This window comes from Mytilus californianus, unplaced genomic scaffold (genome assembly GCF_021869535.1).
Source record: "Mytilus californianus isolate M0D057914Y unplaced genomic scaffold, xbMytCali1.0.p SCAF_12, whole genome shotgun sequence".
Taxonomy (NCBI): Eukaryota; Metazoa; Mollusca; class Bivalvia; order Mytilida; family Mytilidae; genus Mytilus; species Mytilus californianus.
Genome location: NW_026262604.1, coordinates 9,721,037 through 9,736,707, shown reverse-complemented (window position 1 = coordinate 9,736,707; position 15,671 = coordinate 9,721,037). Strand labels below are relative to the sequence as shown.

The 15,671-nt window shown below is 31.7% G+C and overlaps 1 protein-coding gene across 3 annotated transcripts in view; it reads right to left on the bottom strand.

Moving 5' to 3' along the window:
* Nucleotides 1–2,286: 2,286 nt before the first annotated feature.
* Nucleotides 2,287–15,671, bottom strand: part of LOC127721325 (uncharacterized) — a 32,507-nt gene continuing 19,122 nt past the window's right edge. For 2 of the 3 annotated variants that reach the window (XM_052228061.1, XM_052228060.1), the window contains exons 3-8: nucleotides 14,678–14,765; nucleotides 14,313–14,353; nucleotides 13,224–13,541; nucleotides 11,901–12,218; nucleotides 11,405–11,443; nucleotides 2,287–10,686 (exon numbers count right to left, since the gene is read on the bottom strand). In XM_052228061.1, coding sequence (XP_052084021.1) covers nucleotides 5,558–10,686; nucleotides 11,405–11,443; nucleotides 11,901–12,218; nucleotides 13,224–13,541; nucleotides 14,313–14,331 — 5,823 coding nt within the window. In that variant the 5' untranslated portion in view covers nucleotides 14,332–14,353; nucleotides 14,678–14,765 and the 3' untranslated portion in view covers nucleotides 2,287–5,557. Of the gene's footprint in view, nucleotides 10,687–10,832; nucleotides 11,444–11,900; nucleotides 12,219–13,223; nucleotides 13,542–14,312; nucleotides 14,354–14,677; nucleotides 14,766–15,671 lie in introns of those variants that run through there. The other variant, XM_052228062.1, reaches the window with a different exon arrangement.

Genomic DNA, 15,671 nt, shown 5'->3' with positions numbered 1-15,671 from the left:
CCTGTCACGTAATTTTGTCATTTTAGCGGTATTTTTAACATTGCTATATAAGCGGGAGGTTTGGCTAGCCAAACAACCAGGTTCAACCCACCATTTTTTCTTAAAATGTTCTGTACCAAGTCAGGAATATGGCAATTGTTATCACATAGTCCGTTTTTATGTATATTGGCGTTTGTTTTTGTAGCAGTTCAGTGTTTCTGTTGTTCCGTTTTGTTTCCTCTTATAGTTGATGTGTTTCCCTCAGTTTTGGTTTGTGACCCAGATTTTTTTTCAGTTAAATCGATTTATGACTATTGAACAGCGGTATACTACTATTGCCTTTATTTAGGTATTTATGTCTGTTAAAAAGAGGAATCACTTTTGGAAATTATCCACCAATTGTTGAGTGTTATAAGTAAAACCTTTAAAAGATGTGTATTTAAACATATCATAAAACTTTGTAAGAGAGCTCTTTTTGGAACATCATTCGGGGGTTATATTAAAAGACTGAACTCGTAGCCAGCTATAACATGTATGATACTTAACTCATGTTGTTTTTTGGAACATTTATGAAATATTGCCACTGGACGTTAAGCAACCAACAATCAATCAAACTAAGAATGTGGCATTGATGGCAGATTTCGGATAATTTTATTTTGTTCAGTTACGCTGAATTCCAATTCATTTCGTTTTACAATATGACAAGCAGCTAAACTGATTCTTAAGGAAACTATGATAATACACAGAATAATAATGATTGATTTAAATGCACATTATTTAAAATAGGAGGGACTCGGGTGCTCCTGAAGGGTATGCAGTTTCTTCTCCAATAGTGATAGCCGAAGAGTTGCCGAAGAACAGTAAAATTGCGATATGTGTTCGAATTCGGCCAACCAGATCATGTTTAGCGTCCGTAAAACATTCGAACAAATGATTTCAACTTGATAATTTGAAACTATTGCTTTAACTGCTTCCGTGTTATCCGCAACCATCGGTCAGGAAATCATGAAATGAAACAACGAGAGCCCCTGAATATATATTTGTATTGACTGAGAGTTATAAATTGCATATGCAGCGCAGATTGAATGAAGCTACTCAGTCACGGAATGTTCAATATGAGGAAATTGAAATTCTTTGAAAGACAGATGAATGTGTAAATATACGTGGGTTGAAACGTATGAGCAATTTTGACAAAACGGAACGAATGTCTGAATTGCTCATTTAGATGAAAATCTCTTGATCTCTTGAAATAATCAGATGGTCTATTAATAGAATGTTTTAATGTCATAAATTGATTTCAAAAACACAAATCAAGGCCACAAACAAACACTGATATTTATTTTATAAGATGTGTATATGAATCTTTTATGAACTTTATATTATATTTGATGTCGGAACATCCGTCGCGGTTTAAATGCAACGTCTCAACTCGTAACTAGCAACACTGTTAGTTTTCTCAATTGAATTGCTTCATATTTTTCATGTCAGGGCCTTGATAGTCGACTTTATGGTATGGGTGTTTCTCATTGGTGAAAGCCTTACGGTTGCCTATAATTTCTTATATCCACTTCATTTGAACTTTGGTGGATTGTTGTTTCTTTTTGCAGTCATAATACATCTCTATTTTGTGACATTTGTACCAATTATGTCTGTTTGTTTTGCTCTCACATTGTTGTCAATATAATGGAATTTTATGCGACTGTCATACAAGTGAGAGGAGCTAGCTATAAAACCCGGTTGACTGCTGTTCCCTCATTTTTCACATTTTTACCTGTTATTTCTGTTTGTTTTGTTCACGCAACGTTGTCAACATAATGGAATTTTATGCGACTGTCATACAAGTGAAAGGAGCTAGCTATGAAACCAGGTTCAATCAATAATGTTTTACATAAGATAATTCATGTACCAAGTCAGGAATATGACATTTGTTATCCAATTGTTTGATGTGTTTGAGCTTTTGATTTTGCCATTTGATTAGGGACTTTCCTTTTTGAATTTTCCTCGGAGTTCAGTATTTTTGTGATTTTACTTTTTTATACTGAAGGACTCCAAAAAGAGCGTAGTCCGATGCGTCGATATGGTTATCTTCTCCTGTTTAGCACAAATCATCCGAACTGAGTAAAAATTCCACAATCAGGAATGAGACACTTGGTAAATTTACTGATCAGGCGACTTTACTGGCATCTAAAGATATAAGACCACGAACGCATGTTGCTGGTAAGGTTCGACACCGATATATGGTATCGGTCAACTAATTTGTGATTGTGACCGTGAAACTATTTTATCGAAGTTCATAAAATCAACATATTATTCATTATTTTTTTATTGAATCAAACCATTACAGAAACGTATTACAATTTTAACAGCAATAAAATATAGTTTTTTGGTTCACTTCATGTTATTTTTATGGTTAATTCCATTTTAATCACATTATTATTCAAATTTATTCATAAGGTGCATTTAAATTTTAATTTCATCATGTTCAAGCATAAACAATAAGTAGGAAATGAAATTTTCAAAAGACAAGAAAGTAAGATAATTTATTCTCCTTCATCCTTTTCCTCCCTTGAATTCAAATAGCAAACACCATTATCATTTTTATTTATCTGTTTACTAGATAAAGATCTGTCAGATATCAATAGTATAGACACTAATGTTCTTTTACAGATCCAATTGAGCCTTTTTGATGAATTTTCAAAAACTGTCTCAGTTGGCCGATTTTAAAGTCTTCCTTTTAGCAAAAACCAATGACCAAATGTGAACAAAATCGATTTTGATATATATATATATATATATATATATATATATATCTAGACAATATTTTTTACTGTCCGAAATGGTATACTCGGGTGTAAAAAGATTTCAAATATATATAAGTTATCCCTGTAAACTTTAATGATACTGTTATTTAAGCATACATTGTATTTTTGATAATACTAAATAAGGTGAAAATGTCCATGATGTAATGATATAAAACATAACATAACAATGATTTTACAGTGTTCGACATTGGTTGTACAATTAATGCTAATAATAATAAGATATATTAAAAGACGACGGACCTAAGTATTAGGATTATTTCTCTTAAAAATTTCAAATACTTTTCACAGTTAATAAGTAATGAAAATGAAAACTATTTACAGAGGCATCTCCTGAATGTTAACTTAATGTTTAGTTAAAGCATGTGAATAAAAAGAATATTTTATCAATATACACTCGTCTGAATTAACAAAAACAAAACATATTTTGAATAGGGTTAAATTATATCATTCATTTATTTACAATTGCAATTTACATTTAGCAAACTGTCAATCAAAACATTATCACATTATTAAAGCTGCATCAGCTGCATTAGTGTACAAACAAGTTAATTCAATTAACAAAATTAGGAATTACGATATTAAACTGACATTATGAAACAAATAAATGTCATAAAGTGAGTTATTACATTATATATATTTCTTAGAAAATCTAAAATGATTGAGATGTTGATGGAAAAAGAAACATCGAAAATATCAATTGTTATTCTTTGACAGTAGATAGATAAAAATGATGACATATACCCATATGTATATAAAATTCACTATAAAAATGCATACATTTATAATTCATTATAAAAAGGCATACATATATAAAATTCACTATAAAAAGGCAGAATACATTTATAATTTGTTCCTATAGATAAAACCTACTGATGCTAATTATAGACACATCATTTGATGCACACTATGTTAAGAATGGCTCATCATAAGATTAAGTTGAAATGAGGAGGGAGTTTTCGAAGATATATTCTCTTTTCATATCTTTTTAATGAATTTTTAAATGGCGCAGACGGAAATATGATTTTGCTGATAATGATATGTTAAAAATACGTGACTCACCTTTTTTGTTCAGCACGACAGTTCAACCTTCGATAAACTGAATTGTGTTACCTTTTTGACAATCAAACTTGTTACCCAAAACAAGAACGTTATTTAATGATCATTGATGATGACTTACCTATATCACTTTCATTTTTCCAATTATATTTTGTCGAATATGTTTTATACACAATCAGTTTCTACATGACTACATTAATTTTATTTTTCCATTCATACTTTGTTGTTACCAATCAGTAACAAGTTACCTGAATCTTCCCTATATTACTTTCATTTTTTCATCCATACTTTGTAAAATATGCTTTGCATACAATAAGTATCAAAATACCGTTATTACTTTCATTTTTCCATCCATTTTTATAAGAATATACTTTTTATACAAATTAGATATCTCCATAAAACGGAATACTGAGTTATTTATTGGAATAGTTCGTGCATTACACGTCACGCTTGAATTAAAATAATCTAATTCAGTTCTCACTTGTATAATGTACAAATATGCAAATCAATAGATCACGTGATTCTATCTTCTGTCGTATCGAAATTTTATCATATTATATAACTTGTGTTGATGCTTTAATACTGTTGTAAATAATGATAGTTGTTTAAAGGCATACGATACAAATACAGGGGAGGTAATGACGTTGCTAACGTCAAATGTTATTTTCGCGACTTCAAACTTTGACATATCGGGAAAAGATGCATTTTTCAACTGGTTTTTATCATTCAGACTGATTTAACTTGAAAATAAAAGCATGGACCCTTCTTTTTTAAAATGACATTGGGTTAAATTACGTATGAAGATTATTTGTACAAATGTTTAATAAAAAGTCGTCGAGACATATACAGTAAAAAATGCCTATCTTTTTCTAAACGATGAAATTTTGAAAGAAATTAATTATTTTCAAAGATTTGTTATACAAATTTACAGCATATTCATATAAATAAAATGTTCCAAATGATTTTACCAAAAAATCGCTTGTGTTTATCTTTTGAAACCAAAAAGTTAGGTATATCTATCCAAAGGATAGAAATGTAGAAAAAAAACGAAATTTTGATTAAATGGCTGAAATTCTGACATATTTGAATTGCCTAGGTGTAAAATAGGTTGTACGCAAATGTTCTTAAAAAAATTACCGTGGATCAAAACTGTATAGTATGCCCTTAAACGGTTATGCAAAATTAAAAAAAAGTAAAAACAAAAGTTTATTAATAAGGAAAAACAGCATCAGAAGTTATTTCTCCAATTTGTTATTTATTCTATTACGGTTCATTTAGTAAATAACTATAATATTGTTGCTGCTTCAGTTCTGTTATTAATACTGAGAGTTCTTGTTTACAAGATATAATCCTTCGACCTCCAGATGTCAAAAACAAAACCATTGAAAACAGTTGACAAGATTAAAGTCATTTGTGTAAATGATTTGTAAAAAAACAATTACCACAAATATGTGGTTTTGATTTTGACACCATTACTCTTCGGTAAAAAGGTTAGACGAAATGTGCGCACATCAACTGGTAAAGTCTGTTGCATACAATAATATCCCCGGGAGACCGCTACGAAAGGTACAGTTTTCAGTTGAAAATGCAAATTAAAAGAAGAGTTAAATATTCTTTTTGTCAGTTCTTTCCTGTTGAAATTCATTCATCGTCGTATTAAGACAAATCTATTCAACTACACCATGAATCCTATCCAGAGACTATTTTTCTGAATTTATCTGGTTCATATATGGCTCCAATTCGGTCTGCATTATAACGCTCATAGAAGATCTATTAACACTTACGAATTCCATCACGGAGTCGGTCTTTGTCATACAATCCATCCATCTTTCTATGTATTGCTGTAACACATCATTAGGAATAACAATACCAAAACTTTCAAATCGACAATAAGAGTTGTCACTGACTATGTCATTCTCTGTCAGAACAAACATTGTATTGAGGAAGTCACTACTCCCAGTGCAAATAAGGGTTCCGATTTCTTCTGTGTCAAGTAAGCTCATGTATGTACGAAGTGCAGTCCGGAAGGAAGCATTCGTCAAAGGCCTATTAGCATTCATATATTCCTTTACCGAAATGGCTTCTGTCACACTATTGAACCATCTTTCTATGTATTGCTGTAACAGAAGAAGATCATCAGGAATTACAATCCCAAACCATTCATATCGATTACCACCCTCGTCTTTAATGTCATCATCTGTCATGACAAACATTGTATTGAGGAAATCTGTGCTTCCTGTCTGAATGAAATAGGCAATTTGTTCTCTGTTTAACTGTTTCATGAAGGTTCGCAAGGCAGTACAAAATGTAACATTCATCAAAAGTCTGTTTCCATCCAAAAAACTCTTTGTCTGAGATCTATCAGACAAATGAAGAAACCATCTTGCAATGTAGTGCTGTAACATATCATCAGGAATAACAATACCAAAACATTCATATCGGTCCTCAGCCTTTTCGTTGATGTCATCATATGTCATGACAAACATTTTATTGAGATAATCACCCTCACTTTCTAAAATTAAAGAAGCAATTTTTTCTGGGTTTAGTTGTCTTATGTAGGTACACAAGGCAGTACGAAATTTAACGGTCTTCAATGGTCTATTTTTATCTATGAATTTCTCCAACTCACTGGTTATAGTTAAACATTCAAACCACTTCTTAATGTATTGCTGTAGTAGATCTTGAGGAATTTCAATGCCAACACATGCATATCTGGTCTCGACGTTGTCCTTGATTTCATCTGCCGTCATGATAAACATTGTATTGAGGAAATCTGTGCTTCCAGTCTGAATCAGATAAGGAATTGTTTCTGCGTTTGTCTTTTCCATGTAAATTTGAAATGCATTACGAAATAAGGCATTCTTTTGTGGTCTATTTTGATCTATGCTTTTCTCTAACTCCTCTGTTTTAGTCAGACGTTTTAACCAAATATCAATGTAAGGCTTTAGCAGATCAGCAGGAATAACAATACCAAAACATTCATATCGGTTCTCAGTGTTGGCTCTGATGTCATCCTCTGTCATGACAAACATTTTGTTGAGAAAATCATCATTGGCGTCCCAAATTAGAGGAGCGATCTTTTCTGTATTTAACTGTCTCATGTGATCACATAAGGAAGTACGAAATGTATCATTTTTCAATGGTCTATTTTCATGTATGCATTTCTCTAACTTACTGGTTTTAGTCAAACGTTTTAACCATATCTCAATGTAATGCTGAAGTAAATTATCAGGAATAACAATACCAAAACATTCATAGTGGTTTTCAGCGTTGTGTTTTATGTCATCCTCTGTCATGACAAACATTTTATTGAGAAACTCATCCTCTGCGTTCAAAATGAGTGAAGCGATTGTTTCTGTGTTCAGTTGTCTTATGTAGTTACACAAGGTAGTACGAAATGTATTGTTCTTAAATGGTCTATTTGCATCTATGCATTTCTCTAACTCACTTGTTTTAGTCAAACATGTTAACCATTTCTCAGTGTAATGCTGAAGTAAATAAGCAGGAATAACAAAACTAAAACATTCATATTGATTCTCAGCGATGTGTTTTATGTCATCCTTTGTCATGACAAACATTTTATTGAGAAACTCAACCTCTGCGTCCCAAATAAGTGAAGCGATTGTTTCTGTGTTCAGTTGTCTCATGTAGTTACACACGGCAGTACAGAAAGTAGAATTCTTAAATAGTCTATTTCTATCCATGCATTTCTCTAAATCACTGGTGTCAGTCAAACATTTCAACCATCTGTCAATGTACTGCTGCAGTAGATCATAAGGAACAACAATGCCAAAACATTCATATCGGTTCTCAGTGTCGTTTCTGATGTTATCATCTGTCATGACAAACATTCTGTTGAGAAAATCGTCATTTGCATCCCCAATTAGAGAAGCTATATTTGCAATGCTAAGTTGTCTCAAATGGTCATTTAAGGCAGCACGAAATGCAACATTTTCCAATGCTCTATTTTCATCTATGCATTTCTCTAACTCACTGGTTTTAGCCAAACATTTTAACCATCTCTCAAAGTAATGTTGTAGTAAATTATCAGGAATAACAATACCTACACATTTATATCGCTTCCCAGCGTTGTCATGTATGTCCTCCTCTGTCATGACAAACATTTTATTTATAAAATCAGCACTTGAATTCTGAATGATTAAAGCAATTTTGTCTAATGTTAGTTGTCTCAAGTGGTTACGTATATATTTACGAAATATGTCATTTTTCATTGTTCTATTTTCATCAAAAGTGGTTTCTATCGATTTCGTTTTAGTCAAATCATCAAGCCATCTCTGAATGTATTGCTGTAAAACTTCATTAGGAATCACAATACCAAAACATTCATGTCTGTTCTCAGAGTTGTCTTTGATGTCAGCCTCTGTCATGACAAACATTTGATTAAACAAGTTATCCTTTGATGTCTGAATGATTGAAGCGATTTTTTCTGTAGGTAATAGCCTCATGAAGTTACGTAGAGCACAACGAAATGAAACATTAAAAAATAGTCTATTTTTATGTATGACATCGTCGAAAAATGTTGCGTTGGTCAAGTGATCAAACCACCTCTGAATGTACTGCTGTAATAGATCATAAGGAATAACAATACCAAAACATTCATATCGGTTCTCAGCGTTGTCTTTGATATCCTCCTCTGTCATGACAAACATTGCAATGAAAAAAGTATGCGCTGCATTCTGAATGAGTGAAGCAATTTTCTCTTTGGTTAGTTGTTTCATATATTTACGCAGGGCCGTGCGACCATCAACATTTTGAAAAGCTCTATTTTTATTAATGATTGGCATCATCCAATTTGTGTTTGTCAGGCGATTAAAATACTGTTCAATGTATTGCTGAAGCAAGTCATCAGGGATTACAATACCAAACATTTTATATCGGTTCTTAGCGTTGTCAATGATATCATCCTCTGTCATGACAAACATTGTATTGAGAAAAGTGTCTCCTGCTGTATTAATGAGTGAAGTAATTTTGTCCGTGGTAAGTTGTCTCATGGAAGTACGTACGGCATCACGAAATGAAAGATTCATCAATAGTCTATTTTCTTTGAAGATGAATGAATCAAACATCACTATTTTAGCAAAAGTGAAATACATGGAAGTATTCATCCCAATTAACATTTCATCCAGTAAAAAAAGCCTGCTGCATCTTGTCAGATCGTCAAACCACCTATTAATGTAATGCTGTAACATTCTCTCAGGAATAACAATACCAAAGCGTTCATATTGTTTCTCTGGAAAGTTTTCGATATCATGTTCTGTAATGACAAACATTGTGTTGAGGAAATCCTTACTTCCAGTTTGAATGATAGAAGCAACGCTATCTGGGTTTATTTGTCTCATAAAGGAATTTAAAGCTTTACGGAAAGTAACACTTTTTAAAAGCCTATTATCCTCAAAATGTGCCTCCGTGGTAATAGTCTTTGTCAAATCACCAAACCACCTTTTAATGTATTCCTGTAATAAATCATCAGGTAAAATAATACTAAAACTTTGATATTTCCGAAACCTATTTTCAACCTTGTCTTTGATGTCTGTTTCTCTCATGACAAACATTACATTTAAGAAATTTGTGCTCGCTGTCTTCAATAAGGCAATTATTTCGTGATTGTTAAGATTTCTCATAAAGTCATGGAGCATAGTGCATAGTTTGGTGTTCTTTAAATTCATGTTTTCTATTATGTTGGTATTTACATCACATGAACATACCATATCATCAAAAACCCGTTTCATGTACATTTGCAATTTGTCATCAGATATAGGTATTAAATGATGTTCACTTTCGTTGTCGTTTGTAACAACAAATCTTTCACGAACAAATCTAGGTTCAGCATACTTTATCAATATGCTTATAAGTTCTTCTTGTGTTCCAAAATAAACAGCCAAGAAATCAAACAGCTTGTCATGGATGGTTTTGTAGATGCTTGCATCATAAGTCACAAACGTCCCAGTCAGTATTTCAAGTTGGGACTTTAGTTTCCTACCTGTAATATGTTCGTCTATTTCACATACTTCTATAATGACTTCAATTATCTCTTTAACTTTAGGATCCTTACCTGTAAGATGTTTCTCTTTTAACATGTTGTTGAATATAACTAACAAAAGCAGAGCACAGTATTTGTACCTACCTTCTGCACAGTCATTATACATGCTTGGCAACTCTTTTTTGTAAAATGAAAATGGATCATCCAAAAATAGTTGGACATTAAATTGTGGATTGTTTCTCTGTACATAATATAATTTACATAAAAATGGTAGAAACTCATATTCACTCAAACTTTCCAATGCTTCTACTGCATGTTCCTTAAAATACTTTGCCGTCATATTTTCCTTTTCCTTAGATGTTAAAGATAAACTCTGTGACCTTAGGTTACATACGCATGTTTTGAAGATTTCTAAATTTGTAAACCCTTTATCTTGAAAAACTTGAAGTCTACATGTTATAATCAACTTACAATTACCATTTTCTAGAATACCCTTAATGTCGTTCATTGATTTCTTCCATTCTTCTATCCGACTTTGGCTGGCTGTAAAATTTCCACACAAATCGTCAACAACGTACAACGTTTTTCTGTCTGATTTGTATTGATCTTTTATCTCTTTTGCATCAGTCACAGTTAGTATTGTGTATCCAAGTCTTTCCATTTGGAGAGCTACGTGTCTAGCTATTGCAGTTTTCCCACTTCCAGCTGGTCCTATAACACTTACACAGTTGTTGCTGTTGATACTTGTAAGCACATGATTAGTCGCTCTGGTTTGGACATAGATATTGCTCTCAATCTTCCATTTCTCTATTTGATCGACCATAAGATCTTAGCAGATTTTGAAATAAAATTATAGTTTAGTTACTTGTTTATATTTTTAATTGTAGATAAACAGCGAAAGTGTCATTTATAATGTATACTTAAGAAAATAAACATATATTTGAACAGACAGATAAGGAAAAAAAATCGTTCACATTGTTGTACAAGCACCAATATTTAGATAGAGACTCATTTAGGTCTACCTATTTGGACAATCCCGTTAAGCACTGGAAATTTAAAATGGCGGCCATTTTATGTTAAAATAACTGTTTTCATTATTCTACTTGACATGCATGAAGAAACCCGTTATCCACTAGAAAATTTTCAAAATGCGACCAGTTTTGTTCAGGATAGCCTGTATGCTATGTAACTATAACTGTTTATTACTTTCCTTGACATGAATGACAAAACAAAATGGCTTTATTAATTTAGTACGTATATTTACTATGTGTATTTGTCTAAGCGATTCAATAATTTAGAATAAAACTGTAAGAAACAAGTCAAACGTTTAACACTGTATGATGACCTATTAAAAGGTTTGTCTGTTGTGCAGGTTGGTAGCAGTTTAATTGAAGTATTTCATAAATCTCAATTAGTTGATAAGTAGTCAATAAATTAAACAAGGTCAAACCAAACTCTATCATCTTTCCATATCTTCAAACACAGTTTTTCCTCTCAGTTGACATTGTATTGATTTTATTAATAATGGTACAAAATATATATTTACCACTCATTCCATTTCTTTTCCGTTCTCTAATTCTGTTTCCTTTAAAATAATAGAATTATTAGATATATTTATATACTTGTATATAAGCAGTTACCAACTATACACTATAATAAAAAGTACGAATGTAAACGAAATTCGGCGTTTCAGAAGCTAAAGGACTGTGGATGATTTCATTGTTTGTACCCCGAAAGGAAAAACACGTAACGTCATTGGTGAAATGTCCATTTTCAAGACCTTTTTTAACCAATCAAAACGTTTCGATTACTCTTTTGAACTTATTAACCAGAATGCTTTAGATTCCAAAACGTCGAAAAGAGAGATGTAGGTATACATTATTTCTATCAATTTACTATATAAATAACCACTCATCAAAAACGTGGATATAACCATACCTCACTTATTGTAGATATTAGGAAGTTATGAAGTAATATTGAACATAAATATTTTCACAAATACTATCTTATTATGATACATATTCAAAATATTTATAACCTACCAATACTCAACAATTCTAAGTCTTTCTCTGTAACATGTGTTTCTTCTATTTTGTTGGCATAATCCTTATAACAGCTATCTTCTCTCAGAACTTCAAGGAAAATTGGAAAGGCAGACGAAATATCTTTTCTAACAATTGTTCCTAAAAGTCTTCTATTTTTCTCATACGAAGTCATCTTTTCTGATGAAAGTTTTTCATTAACTTCACGATCTATAACATCTCTTGCAAAAAGTTTGTCAAGAATTCCAGTTTTGTTGATGTTAATTTCACGAACTATAGTTTTATACCATCTGATTAATCTAACAGCATCTTTATTACCTGAAAGATATAAGATTACAATATAAGCGTAATTGAAAGCAAATATTTACGAAAGCACAGTATGTGCTTGCTTTTAAAAATTTAACGCAGATGTCAATATGTTGATTACGACAATAATTTAGCATATGTATCTTGCAAAACATAAAACAAACTATGGTCGCCACTCCGCCATATACGAGTATCGATTTAAAATAAAATGATATTATCTATACTATTAATTTCGTGGGTCGGGGTAACTACACTGCAATTGAGCTTCAAGTGATTATAAATTGTTGTTTAATAAAAACAAAAATCTTTTCCCGTTTTTACAATTCGTGAAACATAAGTTGCAGCTTTAAACTATCAAAAACATCAGTTAAAGGTTCAAATTTAACCAAAGAAAGTGTTCATCAAACGATCTAAACAAATACACTGCAATAGGTCAAACATAAGCACGTACACTGGATATCAGTAAAAATACATTCAATCTTTCAAACATACTGTTTTGACCTGAATGAGAAGATATATCTTAAAAGTTTATTACAACACTTGTTCAATATAATAAGCATCGTTCAATGTAGTTACGATCGCCTGTCATATTCTTACAAAAAACTAACAGAACTGGAGCTAAGCAACTATAAGTCACTGTTATTAAGTGATATTATATAAGAATAATCATTGGTTCTTGAAACAAAACAGCTGTTATACGGAAATAATAACGAATTTAAAGAGCATTAAACACCAAATTGTAAAAATGTTGTTACAAATCTGTCTAAGTCAATTTATTATTGGGTTATTATAAAAAAAAAGCGTAAGACATGAAAAAATCTAAAAACGGTGAATGGCTCAGCATAGAACTTAGTGTTTATCCATAAACTTTGGAGTGGTCGTACTTTGAACAATCAAAAGCTAGTGTTAGCTCAGTAACACGACAATGAGCACCATCCATACAATCTAGTAAAATATGAAAGCCTTTGACATGACAAAAAGTACTTTTTTTCACTCATTTAAAATATGGTACATTACCTGTTGTTTCATCTGTGAGTTGTGCATTCCTAAGAGTCAAGTCTTTGTCCAAGACTATGGCCTCCATCCTTTCAACAAGAGAAGTGTGACACTTTTGATCAGAATTTTTCATCGCGTCAACAAATATAGTAAAGGTGTTGTATGGTCGATGCATCACTATTTCTAAGAGTTTCTGGTTACGATTTGATTGGTCTGAAAGGCTATCAATCTCCTCTCTGTCGTCAAGAGTAAGAACGCATTTAGAAATCAAGTTATCTAACACATCCGTATCAAGAATTGTTGACTGTATAAGGTCAACTTTGAATTCTTGGTAAGCGCCTGGAATAAAAATTGGTGATTAATAATAAGTGCTGTATTAGAAAAAATTGGCAATAGTCACAATTTTTTTACATATCGTACCTTATAGGCATATAGGTAAAACATTTGTAAGGACGATGAAATATGAATCAAATTGGAGTCCCTTTTTTCGTCATAGTTTGTCTGATAAGTCCTATACCTAAGTCAAGAATAACTTATTTCTAAAGTCTTGAGATCACATATGTTTCTTCAGATGGCAGTTATGGTAAAAAATCTTTAATTCTTTGAAAATTATTCCAATCATGAATGCATAGCATAATATAGATTTGTTATGTTAGGGCAGCACAGTTATTGTGTGATGTCACTAATTTATCAAAAAGGTTCAGAATGCGGTTTTTTATTGGTCGCTGTAAAAAGTAAAATAACAAATACCGAACTCCGAAGAAAATTCTAAACGGAAAGTCCCTAAGCAAATGGCAAAATCAAAAGCTCAAACACCTCAAACGAATGGATAACAACTGTCATATTCCTGACTTGGTACAGGCATTTTCTTATGTATAAAAGGTGAATTAAATTGATTCAATTAATGATAAATGTCAGTACAATTTCAAAAAAAGCAGGAAAACTATGTGGTTACTATTCGGTCATCAATAATATCACGTGATGAAAACATATGCAACAGTTATTAACATCGTTAACTACTTTAACTTTTTGCAATTTGCAATTTACAATTTATCTTTTTGAATCGATCGTCACTGATGAGTCTTTTGTAGACGAAATATGTGAACTTACTTCTATCGTTAGCCTCCATGGTCTTTGCTGCTACAGTCGTTCTACAACAAATTACGTGAAGTCATACGTGTATAGCGTATTTAAAAATATTAATGGTTTTCAATATATTTCAACATTTCTTTTCTAAACCGTAGTTAACATCTAGTGATATATTTCAAATCGAAAAATTTATGAATATGAAAAAATCTTGTGAAAATACAATTTTCTTTCAATGTTAAGAATTATCCATCCTATGTAGTGACGATTAACTTAATCATGGCTTTCTGAGTCCGCTTAAAAAATGATACTTGCTATATGTTCCTGCTTATTTGTAAGAATTATCATGAAAATAATACTGTGTAACAGTTGTGCTTTTCTGGATTTACCTTTATCAGAAACGCTTAAATCCATATCTTTTATTGACAAGGATGTGTGACTATTTAAATATGTGAGCAGCTTATTACTAAATTGGACCTAAAACAAAAAGCCAAATCCATATATGTCCAACTTTGCAAAAGTTTACAAATATTAAAACTTTGATCTTTTGTTATATCGTCGAGTGAAAAAACTATAATAATTCATGGTTATATCGCATGTGTATGCTAATAAAAACACTGGGTCTTGTAGCGCCAGTTAAAAACATAATGTGCGACGTCTTTAAATGTGGCTCACTTTCAATTAACTTAAAGTATGGTTTCATTATCATATACTTAGAAATCAAAACCAATGATATATTGCTTATTGAAGATTCAAATAATTCCAGTCGAAATTTACTTTCCAGTACAAAGATTAGTGACCCTCCACGAGAAAATACCGTCTCAAAGTTACCTTTTGTTCAATAAAATAGAAAAACAAAGGATATGGAGTATCCATTCATGACACAAAAATCAATACATGCACAGCAACAACAAAAATCACACACAAAGCAAAGAAACGGCGCTTTTATTGCTGTTGTTTATCTCAAAATCACTGTGAGGCCTTCAACACGGAGCATAACAAACTCTCATTTCACTGTAAATTTAAGACGGCCCCTAGCACAAAACACAATACCCTAAAGTCTTAATCAGTTCTCTTGTTATAAACTATATAACATGTATAGATTCCTTCTGATTTAAAAACAAATTAAATGGACATCAAATATGTTCAGGCAAAAGTAAACGTTTTATCTGTCTGCAACTTAAGGAACACCGCCATTTTTATTTTGTATGTTTATTTTTTCAATGATAATAATGCACAATAGTCACATTTCAACAGAAACATTATCTTTGTTCTAAAAATTCTGATTGTTACAAAGCTTTTTCCGTTTGGTGTATCCTATAGCTATACACTGCTTTGGGGCTAAACGCAAAGAAAAGTTATATAAATGTTGTATTCAATTTA